Source organism: Pelophylax lessonae, assembly GCF_965119305.1.
Source record: "Pelophylax lessonae genome assembly, chromosome: 4".
Lineage (NCBI taxonomy): Eukaryota > Metazoa > Chordata > Amphibia > Anura > Ranidae > Pelophylax > Pelophylax lessonae.
In genome coordinates, this window is record NC_138771.1 from 296,282,040 (window position 1) to 296,303,395 (window position 21,356).

Sequence of the window (21,356 nt, forward strand, 5' to 3'; positions counted from 1 at the left end):
TGTTCTCATTCGGTTTATATCTTGTGATCAAATGTATAATAGAAAGAATGTTAACCTCCAAACACTCTTTCATACCTAAAATGTATAAATGGGTTGTTTCTTTCCATAATTTCCACTTTTAACATGATTTATCATCATAACAACTAAAGGACACATTATTCTATATGCAGTCAACTTTCCTATAACATTTTTTTTTCTATTTGCTTATCACTAGTGTATTTTTGTTAATTAGGTTTACTGGCCAGTTAGGGACTTCCAAAGCAAAGAACAAAGCAACATTGATAGGGTTTGCTAAAAAGTAGCAATAGCTGGGGTTGGAAAGATCATACATTAAGATGAAAGATGAAACAGATGCAATACATGGCCAAGATCAAAGTATCCCATCAATTCATTCTGAGAGTCAAAATCCAGCTGAGCATCAGAAGCTCTGTCTGTATAATAAGGAAGGTTGACTAAAACATAAGGATTAAACAGATGAGCTGTCTCTTGCGAACACATGGCAGTGAGGCCCTGCTGATCCACTTGTAAAGGCACTTCGGAATCATACACCTGCTACTCAATACTGAACTCTACAGGAAGCTTGTCTAAAGAATACATTTTTCTAATGGACTAAATAGCTTGGTTTAGAATGGGATTCCCAAAAGTCTACTCTTTCAGAAGTAATGAAAACTAATTTCTTCAATACAGCTTAGCATCCACTGAGACATCTGCATTTGAATAGGACACAATACCTAAACACAAGACCAAGTAACTCTTGGGTACATTATGTAAAGTAACATCTTTATAGACTATATTTCACACAGTTCATCAATATAAAGAAAAAATAATAGTGGAAGAAATCTCATAACAAAAGAATTGGAAGTGGTTATAAAATAATTGTGTGAAAGGATTAGCAGCATATATTTTTCACTGTTACTTCCAGCTGACTTAAGTCATGATCCAAGGTTTTTTTGGGTTGGTACACAACCAACACCACATGTTGTCTACTCTATGTAAAATATTCCTGCATACCATAAAAAGTTCCAAGCTTCTGATATGGCTACCAGTGTAAACTAGCTCTGCTGTCCCTGCACTGTTTGATGCAACTTTGTTTGTGTACATTCCACCCACTTTGTGTCTACTAATAAAATTGTACAGTTATCAGAATATGGCGACAGGTTTCCGTTCTCTTCTAGTGATTGACTCTATGGGTACTGATGAAAAGTATGCAAATTACCTCTTTAAAACTCTATGTCCCCAGCCCTAGCTTGTCTTGTTCTGCTATGACAACTGAACTTGTTTGTGTGATAGTACAGTATGACTAGCCAGTATAAATATAGCCATTGGCTCTGCATAAGTGAAAAGAAAAAAAAATATGATCATAGAAGAACAAAAAATAAATGTGACCTATTTGAAACTTAAAGATGAACTCCAGGCACATACATTTTGGGAGTGGTTTTACCTGCCAAAATGGTCTCTAAATTTGACCATCCGGTCCTGAGGTAGACACAGCCCTGCCAGATAACATGACTGGGCTGATATCTTCACTTTTCTCTACAGCAGTTAAAAGGGAATTATACATAGAAATAAAAAAATTGCAACCAGTCAGATTTTTCTACTTTTTTGCAGAAGAAACATACTGGGATTGATTTACTCAAACTGGAGAGTGCAAATGCTGGTGCAGCTGTGCAGGGTAGCCTTCCAACTTCAGCTTTTTCAATTAAGCTTTGACCAAAAAAAAAAATTAGCAGCTGAACCTGGTTTCGATGCAGAACTGCACCAGATTTTATATTCTCCAGTTTTAGTCTGCTGGCATGCCCAGTTCATTTTATGATCCTGGCATCTTCCTGGTAATGGGAGTTGTGCTATTCCAGTATGACCAATCAAGATAGTCAAAGATTCTGAACCTGGAAGAATACTGGGCAGTGATGTAGCTGCCAGTGAGGGAACCTGCAGACCTTACATTGTAATAGTGAAGGTAAGTATAATTCTGTTTTAAGCAAACCAGCCAGATCACCTTCCTGCCCCTAGCCTGAAATTGCAAAATTGGGACCAACCAGATAATCTACTCTCTACTTCTGTTAGCATATATGCATGCAGTAGAGTCTGATTTGCTCCTTGTTATAAACCTTCTATTCCAATCTCCGTTTTGCTATGTAGGGGATTACAAGGAGGTTGATATTAGGGCAGGTTTAGCTATTTAAATTAGTTGTAATATATACCCAAAGCAAAATTAAATCCTTGTTTTTTTTTGTTCTTTTAAATACCAAACATGCTATATTGACCTGCTCTATGTAATGGTTTTGCACACAGACAGCAGCTCCGATCCTTTTCTTCCCAGGTCCCACACCGTTGCTCCTGGGTCCTTCCTCCTACTGGGTGCCCTACAGCAAGCAACTTGCTGTGGGGGCGCCCAAGCAGGTGTGCTCCTGACCCATGGCTCTGTGTGTCTATTTACACACAGAGCCAAGGCTTGGTCCTGTCCCTCTGTCTCCTGATTGTGTCACTGGCTGTGATTGACAGCAGCGGGAGCCAATGGCTCCCATTGCTGCCAAAAGCCAATCAGGAGTGAGAGGCAAGGCTCTTGTGGACATCGCTGGATCGATAGAGAATATTAGGGGGGCTGGGGAGGGGGACTGCTGCACACAGGTTTTTACCCTTATGCATAGAATGCATGAAGGTAAAAAATCCTGTGCCTTTTCAACCACTTTGTCATTTGAGAATAAATAATATACATAGTATTATGTTGATTTTTCTAAATCTGCATGGAGTTTAGCTTTCAAAGAATACTTTGCTAACCTAACATAAACTGTTAATATAACATAATTACAATTGATTTTCAAAATACCTTTAGAATACCTTTCTGTAACAAAAATGTTCATATTAATAATAATCATACAGGTGTGGTCATATTTTTGCAACTCCTTCTGAGCACTTCAATGTGGGCAAAAACAGATAAAGTTTGCCACCTGCTGCATATTTGCAAGCTTTTCTGCCTTATTATTACTGAATTGATATGATATTTATAGAGCTGAACAATCATTTAAAATTCTTTAGCTTAGAAGTTTTTTTTTTTCACAATAATTGCGTTATCCTGTTTCTGATTGCCCTACAAAACAAGCAAGTCACAAAAAGGTAGTAACATTTACTAATAAGGCTTTCTGTTTTTTTATTTAAATTAATGAGAGTGTATGTTGTTGTGCCTAATGCCTAACATAGCGCGGGATATTGAACACTTTTTGTCATAATGTTTTTTTAAATTAATTATGTCATCATAGACTAGTTTCAATTATGCACATATGTATATAAAGTAGATAAAATACAAATGTAGAAAGAAAACTTTAGATAGTACTTACCCATTTGGACCACGCATGTTATTTTCAATCACAGCCCTTATTCTTGCCTTGCATGACAGGACAATCTCTTCATGGATTTGTATCGAACTGATGTATTTGATTTTCAGATTATCTACAGCCTGCAGATATAAGTACCTCAATTGTTTACCTTTGAAAGCTGTAATGAGCAGCCTCTAGTTTGCTTGCTAGAGACTGATTTAGGAATATTGTACCTGTTGTGAATTTCAGCATCAAGAACCTTGAGATACCAGAGAATGTCATCAATTAAAATATAAATGTATTTCCATTGTGATGAAAGAGCTATTTTACTCTAGCTGATAAGATATTACATGTATTTAGGTAAAAAGGGTAAGAATTAAACTTCCTGAATAACGACAACACAAAACAACTTTTTCTCTCCCTGGTTAGAGAGAAAGGATATGATCTGAAGCATACACAATGACGTGCCTCCATCCCTAATTGTATGTACAAACATAGAACAGAGGTCATGGGACTTTAAATGAGGCAGGTCACTAACTGAAATACACATAGATAAAATCAAAATAGTACTTTATTGAACATTCCTAATTAATGCAAATACACAGCCCTGGGTCAGAAGTTTGCTCTGGGCTCTCACTTCCCTCCTAGATGCTGGTTTTAGTTTATATGCTAACATGTAAACAACAAGGCCATCATTTTTTTGCTTTTTTTTATATATATAATGTGTTATATTCTTTTTAATACATATATGGTATATTTTGCATTTTTATACAAACCTATATTTCCAGATATCTTTTTGCATCAAGCTCCTGATGAGTGGACAGAGATCCATGAAATGCGTAGAGCCCCATAGATGCATAGATTTACTAATCAGAGATGGATCATGTACCTTTCTACTAAATATTTTTTAACTATTATAATATACATGTTATTACTATATAAATTTTTCTGTATCAGTTCTTTTTACATATGTCCATATCATATCTGGAAACTGATGTTAATTATTTATATTAGTTACTGAATGTGCAATAAATTACCATTTTTATTATATCTATGTGTATTTCAGTTAGGGACCTGGCTCATTTAAAGTCCCATGCCCTCTGTTCTATGTTTACTCACTCCTTGGTTATTTCCTGCCTTGACTACTGCAACTCTCTCCTCACTAGCCTAGCCTCACTAGGATACCCCCCCCCCTTCAATCTATTATGAATGCTGCTGCTAGACTAATACACCTTACTAACTGATCCATGACTTCTGCTCCTCTCTGTCTATCTCTTCACTGGCTTCCACTACCCCACCGTATAAAATTCAAAATACTAACCACAGCATACAAGGCCATCCACAACATTGCCCCCAGCTACATCACCGACCTCACCTGCAAATATCACTAAAATTGCCCCCTCCACTCCTACCAAGACCTCCTCTCTAGCTCTCGTTACCTCTTCTCATGCTCACCTCCAGGACTTCTTCAGAGCCTCTACTATCCCCTGAAACTCCCTGCCCCAGTATGCCCCGTGAGCCCCTACCCTGTCCACCTTTAGGCGATCCCTAAAGACTTATTCAGGGAACCTTACCCCACCTCCACCTAAGAACTGTACCTGAGCCACCTCCATCAGATCATCTCCTGCAGCTGATACCTTTTGTACCGCCTCCCCTTCCCTTTAGATTATAAGCTCCATGAGCAGGATCCTCCTGCCCCTTCTCTTTTGAACTGTATTGTCATTTTACTGCCCACCTCTACATTGTAAAGCACTGTGCAAAGTGTTGGCACAATATAAATCCTATATAATAATAATAATACAAGTGAACTGTAAAGTAGACAATTTAGATTAAAGCTCTTATATCATATGAAAATCTGAATTTAAAACAATTCTGTCTTAGACATAGGAAGTTAAAACAGAGCAAATTATGTAAAATGCTTAAGGGAGAGGTCTGGAAATAAACAAAGCTTTGGATATAATTAAATATATTGAATAATAATGCTCAATTTACTAGTAGATGATCTAACACAGAGGAATACTCATCTATGGCAGACAACACAAAGTTCCTCTTATATCCAGCAACAGAATGTGGGCAAGGACTCCTATATTATCCCATACAATGCATGATTATCAGTGGCCATAGAGAAAAGGGGTGGTGACAAGACCAGTCACAGACCTGCAAGAATGGCAGCTTTGGGGACCAGTCATTACAACTGTAACTGGAAGGGAGAAAGGACTGTGGATTTCTCAGTTTTAGAATATTTTCAAGTAAAATTACCATACTTTTCTTCATCAGCTAGGAGATGAGGTAGCTACACGTTATGACGCTGGTACGCTTCCCGAGCGGTGCCCACTACTTTTAATTTATTTACTGCTTGATGTCTTTCCACATCTGTACTTAGAATTTTTATAAACCTTTGTATTACTACCAAAACAGGGCTTCACTATCTTTGCCTCCTTGTCTTTCTGATGGTGGCTATCCTCATTATGAGGGCTTAGGCAGCCCCTATATAAACATGTCCAGACACTCTGAGAAGAAGAGGATAGCTGATGAGAGGATTTGAAATGAAGTTTGCCTATTCTATTACTGGCTCTACCCCTCTGTGGTTTCTGTTACATGCTCCATAGATATGATGATCTGGTAAGCAGCCCCTTTAAGAGCACTCCTATGGTGTTGCATGCTATCATTTCACACGACTGATGGTAAAGGGATTTCATCTGTATGGACATTAAGTAAGCATTGATTTTTTCACTCTGCGGTGCATTTTTGGACTTTTTATTCTATTTTTGCCCTGTTAGATTATCTTCAGTGAAAACTACATTGCAGAACTCTCAGTGGATATAAAAATAGCTGGAGCAATATGTAAAGTACTATATATACTACTATAAAAGCTGTCTCTGCCTCCTAAACCTTTGGTTTTGTCATTGAGGCAACTAATTGCATCAAAAGACAAAATAAAAGAATTAGGGGTACAGCAAGGTCAACATTACTTCGGTAATCTCCAGATCTGCTGATTGTTGTGACAAGCAGTTAATAATATAACCTCTAATTACTGTATATATGTACCCTGTATGCATAGTAACAATTGCCCAGGATAGTGTTTACCTAACATATGCAGAGGTCATACTTGCCTGCTCTGTTCAAGGATATAAAGATCCATTAGCTCCTCCTATGCTGGAGCTTTCAGCTTCTCTTTCCTCCAGGAAAGTTGGGTGCTAAGGAGGTACCCGTGAGTGCAAGCTCCTGACCAGATGTGCATCTATGGACACACACAGCATCAGTAGGCCATGGCCTTGCTCCCTCCTCAAGGGCATTAGACTGACAGCAACTGGAGTCTTGGCAGAAACAGGAGTCAGGTAAGTGTTTAGGGATAAGGTTAGCTCAGGTTGCGGTGTATTTTTATTTACACAAGAGAGCTGTGGAATGGCATTTTTCTTTTTTGCACATTGCAAGTAAGAGGTACTTGTTTACTCACAATATTGTAGTTTGATAAAAATATATTTTGTCTTTTAGAACACACTTTTGATATCACACATACTTTACTCACATCATGCATAGTCCAATATAAAAGCATTCCTCTTGGCAAAGCTTGGTAATGTTATTTAAATATAATTTAGGAACTGAGCCAAGATACAAAAGACCATTGGCATTGTTTCCTTCGAGTGCATAATGCAGCACATGAATACATTATTTTTTTTATTAATACGTTATTTTATTTTTTATAAAAAAAAGGCTTTTTAAGGGGTACACTATTGACGCTGTTCTATATTTAACTTGTCTGACTTATCTTAATACTGGAGAATGTGATTACAGATTATACTAACCATTAGAAACCTAGCATTACAATTAAACATTCTTTTGAATTTAGCTGCTGTGAAATCAACCTAGGGATCTGGTCCATTTCTACTATAGTAGCAACACTAATATCACAAATAATAGCTGGAAGAGAATGACAAAGGATTTCAGCCTAAACTAAGTTGTTTTTTTAACTCTAAATTGTGAAAACTAAGCCATTACGCTCAATGCACTAAGATTCAAATCTGTGATATTCTATTTCTAATAATTTTCTCCTAAAGCATGGAATCATTCATGAAATGAGAATTTAAATATCGAAAATCTTTACTTCCCATGAATATTTATGAAGAGTTGTTTTTCATCACCTCAAATGCCTCACTTTTTACTTTCTTGAACCGACACCTCCTTGAAGCTCATGGTTCTTGCCAGCCTGAAGCTACCAATATTTTAAGAAGTTGTGATCCTTTTGATAGTCTTTGTGAATTTGCTTTTAATGTCAAAATCAATGTTTTTTTTTCCCAAAAAATAACTTACTTATGGTAATAAATACAATGTGTTAATAAACTATTGTGCGTTAAGCCTATTGCCAATGTAAGTTGTTAATCAGTTGAAGTTGTTAAGCAATATAAGAATTAAAAAACAAGTGCCTGTGTTCGTTCATTTTTATGTGTTGCGGACACGTGAGCTCTACAGAAAAAGCAAAAGGCCCACTTCTTGTAAGTTGTGGACCCATCAATGTGCAGGAACCATTCAAACACTAGGTGTGGTCAGTTAAAAAGAGTGCTAGTATGAAAAAGATGCATCTTGCGAGTCATGAAACCATTAGCTTTTAATTATCAAGAATTTTGGGAGGTGGCAACCTGAATAAATCTACTGGTAAAAAATTGTATATTAACCACTTCCCGCCCGTCATGTAACAAAATGACAGCCGCAAAGTGGTTGCTCTATCCTGACTAGGCATCATATGATGTCCAGCAGGATAGGCCGTTCTGCACGCCCCCGGGGGGGGGGGGGGTGCACAGAGCCGTGATTGGTGGTGCGGTGTGTCACTCTGACACACCGCATCTCTGAACCCAGTAAAGAGCCTATGACGTAGGCTCTTTACCATGTTTCCAGCTGTGTCCAATCACAGCTGGTCACATAGTAAATATGACTCAAAATTTTATATAAATGTAGAATTGTGGAATACGCTCCTAAGAGTGGAGCAGCCATGTATAGGAAATCTTTCTCTTTTACAGTTCATTTTTATACAGGTTTGTTTAACACGTCTGCAATTCCTTTTACCCCAGCCAAGTATTGCAGCCAAGTATTTGTGCTGTTTTGATTATTTATATCATCTTGTATTTAGCTTATTTTGAAATTGTGCACCCTTTCTCCCTGCCCAAGCTTCTACATTTATAGTAGCATAAGGTTGGCACTTTCTCTTCAAAGAAAATACTCCCATATGATCTCCTCCCTGTTATTAACATTGGTGACAATTTTGATTTTTACTGGCCAGGCTAGCAAAAATACCAGTCAGATAGCATAGGCAGTCAAATCAATCTGGATAAAAACATTGTATTTATTTTTAAATTCTTTAGACAAAAATCAATACAAATTGTTCCTTGTGGCATGGTGCAATTATGCATGAAACTTTTACCATAGCATGCATCCAGAGCATGCAATGTAGAAAATTGTATATTTTTAAAAATGTCTTAAAAGAAAGAGACTTCTATTTCTTGGCCCCCTTGCAGGAACAAAATATTAGAACTCTGTTGGGTTATGACAATGTCTAACACCCATTTTTTACCTATTTAATTACTTGAGTATCTAATGTTTGTCCATATCCCAGTATTGTTCTTGTGCAGCTCCTAAACTGTTTTGCGAATAATACAATTCTACAAAGGCTGAAAAATGTCTCCTTTCCTTTCCATTCAGCTAATTGATTGGGAAACATGAATAGCATGGATTTATAACACATTACCTGAAAAAGAAAAGTCTCAATTCTTGCCATCTGCTGGACACTGATAACCAAACTATCCACTGTGTTGTCAAACCCACAGACAATCTCTTCAATGGACGGATTAAAGCTGACAACCGATTCTTTTAAAAAAGGTTTCTGTGAAAGAAAAAACATTATTTCTTTTTTTATTTTATTTTATATTTCTACAATGAATGTTTAAATAAGTCTCATGTTTCCAATATAAGTGGTTTTATACAGGAACCAATCCAGTCTATAGAAAAAGACAAAGTTACTACCCATACAAGCAGCCTCGCACACAACTTTAATGAGTTCCTTAACATAAAATATTTTATATTGCAAAGTAGGAGATTTGTTAACATTAATTGCCAAACTTATAGTTTTTTTATTCATATATTAAGAGGATTGGCAACATTTTTATCATAACCTCCAAGTTTAAACAACTAGATTCACTGATTCATCAGCAGCCTACTATGCCTCCTAGTCACACGAAAGAAAAATTTATTTTTTTCACAATTTATAATTGTCAAGAGTCAGTAGGAGTCACACAAAGAAATAGACTTTTGAGCAGACTAGAGGACCTAGCCTACGCCTGGTAATCCACTCATTAACGTATTGGAAGAAACAGCCATTTCATTGTTGAAGTAAATTTTTTCTTTAATTTGTGCTTGTCATAACATGACAGCCTAGGGATCACCTAAGGAATGAGGCTTTACATAATCTTTATGGCTTTAGCTAGACAAAAGCCTACTAATTGACAGGTGAAATATGCCTTCTACTCACAAATCTTAAAAGTTTATATCACCAAAAGCAAAACCAATTAAACAAGACCTTAAGTTGTTTTACTGCTTAACATTTATTATGCATTAAAGCACAGGATGTCAAAGTGGTGCTGTTTTATTTCAAGCCCAGCAACAGTTTAAAAGAGAAATCAATGCATATAGGTTGACTAACAAGAGGCTCTTCTGGAGACCTATGGTACATTTTCAATATTAGAGAAAATGAACATGTCAGACACTTTAAACCTTTAAAAATAAAAGACTTGCCTAAGAGCAACAATGCAAGATGTCTGCTATTATTTAATGTCAGAAAGCCCTCCTCTCTGATTCATAGCCATTTTTTTTTACCAGGGACTTAATATTCTGGGCTAAGTTCTATCCTGTTCAATAACAGTAACCACGGTGATCACTGAAGTATTCTCTCTAGACAGGGCATGATGGTGGGGCGTAATTTAATCCAAAATAAAAGTAGAGCCTCTAGTAACAAGTAAATTGAAATAAGATGAGTGTAAATAGGGGGGTTTCTAGTTAACAAGTGTAATAGTAATAGCATGTACATTGGACAGATTTTAGTCAGTTTTCCTCCAACTGCAGTGTGTAACTAAGATCTTGTTCTGTTGTTGAAGGACTGTTCCTCCAATTTGGAGATGAGACACTAGTTGCTGGGCGAAGGAGGAGTTTTGCAGAGGTAGTGACAGGAATGGAACCTAGTTCCTATAGCCATGAGTGAATTAGGCCATTTGGGAAGTCATGACCAAAAATTATAATGGCCGGATGGCCAATCTAAGGTTATTGTAATAGACTTTGTTGTGGGAGACTCTACATCACAATGTGTACACTAGTAAGTGAATCTCAGATACCCATAGAAGGAATAATGTGGAAACGTTGTCTTCCAGTTCCAGTATGTGCCTAATGTATGGATCAAGATATTACACTTTCAAAAGTTACAAGCTAGAAGCAAGAGCAGAGATGCATTTATTGTCTTCAGTGGGAACTAGGAAAGAAGTTTGGAGCTGGGGTAAGAAGTGAGTAGTGTAGAGGAGGCAACAGAAAAGCTGGCCGCAAACATTAGTGGAAGGTTAGACATGTATCAAGGCACAGCACCACTAGGTTATCCTGTAAGCTTGGCTCAAAAAAATGATACAGCTAAGCTCTATCACCGGTAGTTGCAGGTACAACAGCATTAGGGGCAAGTTTCCTAAGCTGAATATTTTGCTGAACAGCAAAGGGCTGTCAGGACAGGGAGACACACTGACGGGACATCATAGCTCATTCAGTCTAAAATTGCCAATTATTTTTGACATGTACACAAATCTGAGGTCAGATTATACTATTTGTCTGCAACGCAAAGGTAAATAGGCTTTCTTTTTAAACATACTTACAATTAACCATGAGTTAGATATATTTCTGCATTAAATCCAAGCATGCTAAGTAGTTAAGCTAAGTGCAACACTTACCATTTAGAGAAATACAGTACTCCACTAGACAATGTATTCATGTTTCTTTCTCTACAGAATCCCTCCACCTCGTTTTCAAACAATGTTCTAATATCAGCATCTACTTCCTGTAAAAGGGCCCTAGGATGGTAGAGCCATAAAAAAACATTTTACCTGTGCAACAATCTTCACTATCTTAATGGCTGTGTGCACCCATTGTCACATGAATCAGCTCTCTGTCACTTCCAGAACATTACATTGTACAGTTGAGTAATGACTGGAGGAGGGGAGACTGGAGAAGTGCCTGCAGCAAATCGATGACATCATAATTCATTTGCCAGATGTTTCCATTGAAGCGGATATTGAGAAGCTGTTACTAGCCACAGTCACTTGGCTAAAGCTCAAAAAAAAATTTTTCATAAGAAATGTCACAAGTTCTGACACTTCAGTAAATCATTCTTTGAAACTTCCAGGTACTGATTGGGTCTACTTTAATATCATAGAAAATAAATGACTGTTTTATATTTGTTGGCACCATGTTGTATTTTCCCTGTTCAGCTCACATAAAAATGCTTCAAAGCCATCTGTATTTATGGCTCTGCAAATAGGCTTGATTTCTACTAAAGATTTAGCGCCAGGAATCTGATAGGAATGACAGAAGTTAGTGTTGCATGACACTGTCTACATACATATTTATGCCTTCTGTGAAAACAACAATTTGTAATTCATGCCATCAAATGGATTTTTATCACGTTCACAGACTAAGTGCCATTATTACTTGAAAACAAAAGAGACTGTCACATCTTTCATGTGTCAGGCATGTACCCAGTGTATAAAACATACAAAGAGAAATAAAAGAACAGATTATCATTAAGCTGTCAGTCTGGACAATTTGGGAAAGAATATTTACATCAACGAGGAAGACAGAAGAACTGGCAAGAATAGAATACATGTATACTACTAAGGCATAAACTTGTAGCTTTACATCCCTTTTTATAGTTACATCTAACTTTACTATCAGAAAGTTAATTGTAGCATTTCAATTAACATAGCAGTGTGTTTGTTTACGGAACAGTAAGGGGTTGATTTACTAAAGGAAAATAGACTGTGCACTTTGCAAATTGCAATTGCAGTTGTTCCAGAGCTTAGTAAAGATTCCCTTTGCAAAGAATACCCAATCACATGAGAGGAAAATGAAAAAAAAAAAATAGCATTTTTGCTTGCACATGATTGGATGAGGGAAGTCAGCATAAAAAAGTGATAAAATGTAAAGGGACAATTTAAAAATTAAAAAATGTAATAAAATAAATGAAAAATTATTTTTTGTCAAAGCGCCCCCCTTCCCGTGGTGAATGCATGTGTAAGTCACAACCAACTCCTCTAACTCTAAACTGGTAACCTGTAAATTGACTGTGGATATTTTTTAAGTACTGTAGTTTGGCGCCATTCCATGAGTGCTCATAATTTTAAAGCATGACACGTTTGGTATCTATTTACTCAGCATAACATCATATTTCATATTTTATAAAACAATGGGGTATATATTGTGTTTTGCTTTTTTAACCCTCCTCTTGTGTTAGGGTCAGAACAGACCCATTTACAGGTTTTGAATGTCTATAAGAATCACATAAATTTGTTTATTGCATTAAGATTTTTTTACTTTGTCAGGAACCTCTATTTAAACAATGTAATAGAAAAATAATCCTTTTCACTAAATTATAAAATACTGTGGTGAAAATTAAGACATTTATGGTGTTAGGGTCAATTCTGACCCAGTTATAATATAGGATTATAGGACACTAATAAGTGCCAAAACTGAAATCACCTCTCAACCCTGTGAGCTGTAGTTAGGGAGGGGCCTATCTCTTTGCCTGCTTGTCTGCTTCTCTAAATAAAGTAAAGAAACATAGGACCAATACATTTCAGAATTGCTGACTTTATTTTACCATTTTTTAAATTTGAAAATGAGAGGTATGCTATCAAAAGAAAGGCATAAGGGGTCACACCAAAAATATTAAAACCAATCTTTTCAAGGATAAAGAAGCCTAACAAGGTAACCAAGAGGTAAGAAACAAATTGGATGATAAATAATTGTTCAGAGGGTATTTTATGGCCAATTTAATACACGGGTCAAAACCGACCCGTTAACATCATGGATAGTAACAGAAAGCTAACATAAGAGGAGGGTTAATTCATTCAAATATATTTTTTCCCAAAAAACTGTGTTTGAAAAACCGCTGAGCCAAAAACTGTGAGGCATAAAAAATTGCAACAACAGCCATTTTATTCTCTAGGGTCTCTGCTAAAAAATATAAAATATTTGGGGGCTCTAAGTAATTTTCTAGCAGAAACATACAGATTTTTACTTGTAAACAACAAGTGTCAGAAAAAGGCCAAGTGGTTAAATAAGCCCACATTATTGAATTAGAATTTCAGACAGCAATCATAATCTCGAGTTGTCAATTTTTTGTCCCACAAAGATGCTCTACTTTACTCTCTTAGCTCCAAACAGTCTACATGTTGCACAGTTAAAATACTTTTTCCTCCCGAAATCCGGTTAAGAATAATCAACCATCCAACGGATGGCTAGAAGATAAAGAAAGCGGTTTTAAATGTGCTTTATTTGTTCCCTTTCTTTTCCCATCCTACTGATTGACCATTGAAGAAGGAATAGGACACAGGTGATGTTACTCCTATTCCCTCCTCTCCTGCAAGCATGTTAATTGTGTTAGATATGCAAAGAATAGCTCTTCAATTGAATTAGGGTACTGGCCTTTTCCTTGTGAGTCCTAGCGTTGCTGGGCACGAGATTACAGTAAGCTTATATAAAGCCAATTTAGGGTAAACATGTCAATCAAATTTAAAAATATTTAATTAATGAATTTTTATTATTTGCCAGGTGTACTTCTTTAAGTGACTTGCTAGTGATGAAATAATAAAATGTACGTTTTAAAACATACCAAAAATAGTAAAATAAGATGAGGTTTCTCTGGGAGCCAAACATCATCTGGTGGGTAATTTCCTTCATAGTGATTTCCTCTGCCATACATTTCAACCATTTTCACAAGGTCAGCAAGTGAGGCTTCTACTACACTTCGCTGAAGATTGGACATTAGTGTCGCCAAACAGCAAAATAAGTGATCCATCTTTTTTCTCCGTAACTTCTGGTAAATAAAAAAAAAAAAAAAAAGCACAAAATGTAAATTATTCCACTGTATTCATGCTGATGCAAACAAAAGCACTATATATTCGGAACACATCACAACAGTGACAATAAACAAGTGAAAGATATATATATTTCTTGATTTCATTGAAACCTATGTGCTATGTGTTTTGTAACGGGGTCAACAAGTTCTAAATTTAAAAAGGGCATTGGATAAAGACAAAAGCATCAGTTAAAAAAACAAAAACATCAGCCAAGTTAAACATTTCTGATTGATTTCTCATTGTTCTCTATTGTCCATGCAGAGAATGTTCACATACTGGATCTTAGAACTCACGTGAGGCTTGTAGAAAACAATCTTTTTAATGGTGGATCATTACCTACAAATGACAGCCATTTAACATCTATGGCCAGCTTACAACCTTGCACAATCGGTTAGAATGTGCACAAAATGCTGTACATGTACATTTTCACAGTTTCTTAAATTATTAAAGTTTAAATATGCCTGCACTATATCTGTGTATTCAAAACTGGTTCATATGTAGTACATAAATACAGATTTCAATGCAAATTTTCTAAAGGCTATATTAAAAAGACAACCAAAGCAATAAACATTGGGGGAGGCTCAAAATGTAAGGACTTGCTTACACTGAATTTGTGGTGGAAAGGCATAATGAAACCTGTAATAAAAATAATGCAAGTCCACTTTAAGTGCCCCTACCAAGCTTTACTACCCTATTCAAAAAGAATGGTCTGCACAACACACATTAAAGTACTGGTATGTACAGGTCACTAATGAAATCAATGGAGTTTATGCTATGAACATAATGAAGTAACAGAGCATAATACTTCATTTTATTATCTGATAATACTCATGTGATGCATATGGAACTGATAAGAACACCTATGTGAAACCTTAAAAAAACATTAGGTTAAATGTAATCTAGTGGAAACGTAGCTGTGCCATTTCTCCAACTGAGATTTGTAGGTCTGTCCACACGTCCCTGTTTTTTTAGGGTTTTCCTCATGAGAAGTTTGGAGTGAGCAGAGCAAACAACTCCTGTAAGATCCCATAAATCTTTAGGACAAATGGCCTGCAAAAATTCTCACTACAGTAAATGTACATTGAGAATACTATAAAATAATATAATTTATAGAATACATACTATGCATTTTTCATGGTAGACCTAAAATGATGTAATTTTTATATCTTTATACAGATGTAGCAAATCCAGCTTAGAATACTAATCTCTAACCGATAATCTCCAAAGTGACTGGATTAGTTGCAAGTTCTTTAGTGGGAGTCCCAGCAGCTTTAGGAACACTGTGTTGATATTCATAAACACATAGGCACTGAGATGATAGATTATTTTTGATAACCCAAATCAAACTGAATCATCAAAATTCTGCTCAAATCATTTCCACCAAGTTCAGTCCAACATGTGAAGTACAACAGTAACACAATAAAAAAGTGGGGATTAAACAATACAAAGAGTACAATAGGATTTGCATTCATTTGAAGTAAATGTGCAGCTCAGAAATGATAAACTGTAAAATGATAAACACACTGAGCTGCCACTATGTCCTCAGTTATGCTTTGTATTGCTCTTTCAACAGACACCGCATTAATATTTTTACTACCATTTTTTACCTACATGACTAAAACCTTTTTAGACTTATGGGCTAATTTATTTAATTGGTGTAAAAGTGGAGTAATCCAAAGCGACTCGTATACACATTGGACTCAAAAAATTATATCCTAAACAGAGGAACCCCAAAATAGTTTTCAAGGTCTTTGAGAACACCTGCTTAAATCAAACCATCAGGGTTCCATTAGAAAAATGTTAAATTGGTAGTCAGTGGGAAGAATGAAACCCTTACATAGGTGGTCATAATGTTACCTTACAGGCAGCTAAAAGGGCCATTGGTGTCCTGCTGCTGGCTCAATGAAGTTGTGTTGGCCCCCCTGAATCTGTGCATGCACCATCAAATGGGGGAGTTACTCACGCAACATCTCACAACCTCTAACAACAACAGACCCTGCTAGAGAATGGCTGTTCTATGATTTTTCAGAGTTTGTACATCATCAATTAGTGCATTAATTCTCAAAATGAATTTGTTAGAGTCAAAGCAAAAACAGTATTTGAAATATGGACATATAATTGCTTTGTTTTTTTACTGTTGGTTTTTCTATTTATTCAAATGTTTATTCTACTAAAACAAAACCCCAAACATTTCATAAACCCCTATAGTTATACACATAACTGTAGTAGCCTTCACAATAAGTCTTTTGGGTAATCTGCACAAATTACACTGGTTAATTTTAGTTGCCATAAATTGGTTGGCACAATTATAAGGGTCAGTTTTTTCAAATGTGTCATTTGTTAGTTACAGGTGCTGCCTGATGCACTGAGACACAAAATGGCATATATTAATTGTATGCACCAGAAGCAAAATCCAAACCCTATAGTTATTAGATATGAGTCCAAGTATCTCATCACTGAAGTTCTGAACCTTTCCTTACTTGTTGAAATCTGCAAAATATCTTTTGATCAATTTTGATTCTTTAAAGAAACCCATCAGTAATAATGCTAACTTTTACAACCAAGGCTCCCCTCCAATGATATATCTTAACTTCAGGGTTCTAACTCCTGGACCAGAGTTTCTTAATTCTGGTCCTCAGGGCACACTAACAGGCCAGGTTTGCAAGAAAACTGAAATACATCCCAGGTGATATAATTTGCTGCTCAGTGATTGCAGTATTCTAGTCTGCATCTCACGAAGGTAATACTTAAAATCTGGTCTGTTAGTGTGCCCTGAGGACCGGAGTTGAGACACACTGTTCTGGACAATGTGGTAGTTCCATAATACAGCACTGACAAGACTGACTTAGAACTGGCACAGAGGTTGGGCAGTCAGAAAGGAGATTAATTGGGCCCACAATGCTAAATAGGCTAGCAGTATCAGTAGCAAACAAAAGCTGTCCAAGCAGATTTTCTTAAGTATCATGATATTGATTTGTTTCAAATTAATAAAATAACAGCATTGCTTGGCAGCAAACTTTAACATATAACAGCAATAATTGTAATTTCTTAATATCAGTTGATAGATATATTCAATATTTATTCTCTCTCTGCTCTTTGGCTGTATTTGACAACTCTCCCCAAGGAGAAAACTGGGAAGTGGCAAATCAATAATTCCATTGACAGCAGGCCTTCATCAATAACTGTTTGTACTTGCTCCAGCTTTTGTGACCAGTATCCAAAGCAAAACAAATTCTCAAGCTTTAGTCTAGCAGATGATTGGAAAAACACATTTGGAAATATTACAACACACACACACAATGCAAAGAAGCATTCTGAACCCCTTTTCAGCTTATAGGCAGAATGTGTGTGTAGTTCCCCACATTGACAGGAAAAAAAAAAAAAAAACTTCTGACACAAACCGCATAGACAGAGCAAACCATTACCTCTGTATAAAGAAAACTGAATTTCAGCCGTCCTGCCTGCTTGGAATCAGTGCATTATTTTTGCAGTACGGGTCAAATCAGGCACACATGCTAAGCTGAAGATTAAGCTTGGACAAACTGGACATTATTCCCAATGAGTGAAATGCAACATCTTCTGGCTTCAAGTAAATGCACACACTACACAGGCTGTCTGCTTATCAGTCGGTGTCTCTGCTCTTTTCTCACCTGTTCTCGGTTCAAACAATCCTTGTTTAATAAAGAATCTCGATTATTGCTGTGACTGCCCAGCTAACCTGCCACCTGAGTTCACTTCCACCTATCTGTCTAAACCTTAAAGTTCCATCTTTCGAGATTTTCTAGTCTGGTCTTTCTACATTTACTCTGTAAAATGTTTAATGGAAACATTTCCCAATACTTAATACAGAAAGACAGCAAAGAGAATCAAACTATAAACGGCCGAAAAGCGAGAATCGTTACTTACTGCAATTGTCAAGCAGACATTTACTTATTGGTATTACTGACCCAGGCAAGCAAGGAATACCATTGCTCAGTAATTTTACACTGACAAACTATGTTGCATTAGGCTAACCATATTGATTAATGGCATCCAACAGAGAATATATTTACCTCCTCTATTTTGAAAACTAAACTTAACTCAAAGACAAAGACATATATGTTAATCTATATATTGGTGTTCAATGTCAATCTACCAGTAGTATATCCTTTAAGTCATTTCTCCAAAGCAAGGAAGTACAGGGAGTTTTCCTATTGGTCTGGGGAAAAAAAATGTGAGTCTCTAATAACAGAAGACTAACATCTCAATAAAAACTAGAAAAAAATCCTAGGAAATAAAATACTTTTCTACATTTAACAAAAGGTGTGTATCGTTAAGTATTTATGCCAAGTACAGCAATAGAATACGTTTTTATATAACCCATCATAATTAACGTCCAATATGAGATACCAATAAAAAAAAACATGCTTACCTCATCGTGTGGCATCTCAGATTCTATGTTCTCTCTGTATTGAGTCACAATGTCACAGCAGTCTCTAAGCCATGTCTTTTGGAGTTCTTCAGATTTCTTTATGGCATCATTTCTTATGCAATTTATGAACTCGTTCATCTTCATAGGCACAATATGCATAAGGCTGTCAATATCAAGCAGTCTAAAATTTGCATACCTAAAAACAAGGACAGGGCAAGCCTTAAAATTGGTGTGTGTGTGTGTGTGTGTATTTATACAAATTATGAATCTACAAATCTATGTTAGCAAAGTATTTTTGGCATGATATTTATGTTACATATTCATTGCATTTCTCTTAGAGATTATGACTTTTCCCTTCATCTCACTGTTTGCAGACAATTATATATCAGGCTGAGTCATGGGACTTGCAGCATTATCACCATTTTTATTTACTTTACAAATGGATTTCTGATTCCCTTTATAGCATGCAGTTGCAATAAAAACTGGAAAATGAGCAAAGCTCAAGAGACTTTGCAGCTCATATATGAGTACCCTGAGACTGAGCTGATCACATTTTTATCCCTCCCAGGGTCTAAACATTGAAATTTTAATGGTAACATTTATGGGGCAGGAAAACTGAATTAGTGTGTTTCCAAAGCTGCATTACTTTACAAGAAATATTACAGGGTATAGAGAACATTTTAAAACCAAGAGATACTAGCAATGAACTAAAATATAGCTTTTCCCAAAAAAATAAATTAGGCTAGTTGATGGTTTAGGTGGAAAATAGCTGATGGTAACATACAGTATCTCACAAAAGATACACCCCTCACGCACACCCCTCACATTTTTGGCAAATATTTTATTACATCCTTTCATGTGACAACACCGAAGAAATGACACTTTTCTACAATGTAGTGAGTAGTGAGTGTACAGCTTGTATAACAGTGTAAATTTGCTGCCCCCTCAAAATAACTCAGCACACAGCCATTAATGTCTAAACCACTGGCAACAAAATGGAGTACACTGCTAAGTGCAAATTTACATTTGAGCCCAAAGTGTCAATATTTTGTGTGGCCATCATTGTTTTCCAGTCTTAACCCTCTTGGGCATGGAGTTCACCAGAGCTTCACAGGTTGCCACTGGAGTCCTCTTCCACTCCTCCATTATGACATCCCGGAGCTGGGGGATGTTAGAGACCTTGCGCTTCTCCACCTTTCATTTGAGGATGCCCCACAGATGCTAAATAGGGTTTAGGTCTAGAGACATGCTTGGCCAGTCCATCACCTTTACCCTCAGCTTCTTTAGCAAGGCAGTGGTCATCTTGGAGGTGTGTTTGGGGTCATTATGTTTAAATACTGCCCTGTGGCCCAGTCTCTGTACAGAGGGGATCATGCTCTGCTTCAGCATGTTACAGTACGTGTTGGCATTCATGGTTCCCTCAATGAACTGTAGCCTCAGTGCTGGCAGCACTCATGCAGCCCCAGACCATGACACTCCAATGACCATGCTTGATGGGAGGTAAGACACACTTGTCTTTGTACTCCTCACCTGGTTGCCACCACACACTCTTGACACCATTTGAATCAAATATGTTTATCTTGGTCTTACCAGACCGCAGAACATGATTCCAGCAATCCATGCCCTTAGTCTGCTTGTCTTCAGCAAACTGTTTGTGGGATTTCTTGTGCATCATCTTTAGAAGAGGCTTCCTTCTGGGATGACAGCCATGCAGACCAATTTGATGCAGTGTGCAGCATATGGTCTGAGCACTGACAGGCTGACCCCCTCACCCCTTCAACATCTGCAGCAATTCTGGCAGCACTCATACGTCTATTACTGCCTCACGACTCATACTGCCAAAAGACAACCTCTGGATATGACGCTGAGCATGTGCACTTAACTTCTTTGGTCAACCATTGCGAGGCCTGAGTGGAACCTGTCCTGTTAAACCACTGTATGGTCTTGGCCACCATGTTGCAGCTCAGTTTCAGGGTCTTGGCAATCTTCTTATAGCCAACATTTTTTTTCAGATCCTTAGAGCAATCTTTGCCATGAGGTGCCATGTTGAACTTCCAGTGACCAGTATGAGAGAGAGAGCGATAACAGCAACTTTACCACACATGTTCCCCATTGACACCTGAGACCTTGTAACACTAACGAGTCACATGACATCAGGGAGGGAAAATGTCTAATTGGGCCCAATTTGGACATTTTCACTTAGGAGTGTACTCACTTTTGTTATCAGCGGTTTAGAAACTAATGGCTGTGTGTTGAGTTATTTTGAGGAGACAGCAAATTTACACTGTTATACAAGCTGTACACTCACTACTTTACATTGTAGCAAAGTGTCATTTCCTCAGTGCTCTCACATGAAAAGATACAATAAAATATTTACAAAAATGTGAGGGGTGTTCTCACTTTTGTGAGATAATATACATATTTATGTCACAATGACTACTTTCCCATGAATAAACCAAAATTTTAGTGTCT

General features: G+C 36.8%; 1 protein-coding gene across 1 annotated transcript in view; it reads right to left on the bottom strand.

The window, feature by feature from the left end:
• The window catches only part of LOC309553508 (dynein axonemal heavy chain 3-like), a 136,757-nt gene that overhangs the window by 50,738 nt on the left and 64,663 nt on the right, over positions 1–21,356 (bottom strand). The window contains exons 6-9 of the mRNA XM_082254743.1: positions 18,885–19,080; positions 14,227–14,430; positions 9,055–9,189; positions 3,336–3,454 (exon numbers count right to left, since the gene is read on the bottom strand). Of these exons, the coding sequence (XP_082110869.1) occupies positions 3,336–3,454; positions 9,055–9,189; positions 14,227–14,430; positions 18,885–19,080 (654 nt within the window). The remainder of the gene's footprint in view (positions 1–3,335; positions 3,455–9,054; positions 9,190–14,226; positions 14,431–18,884; positions 19,081–21,356) is intronic.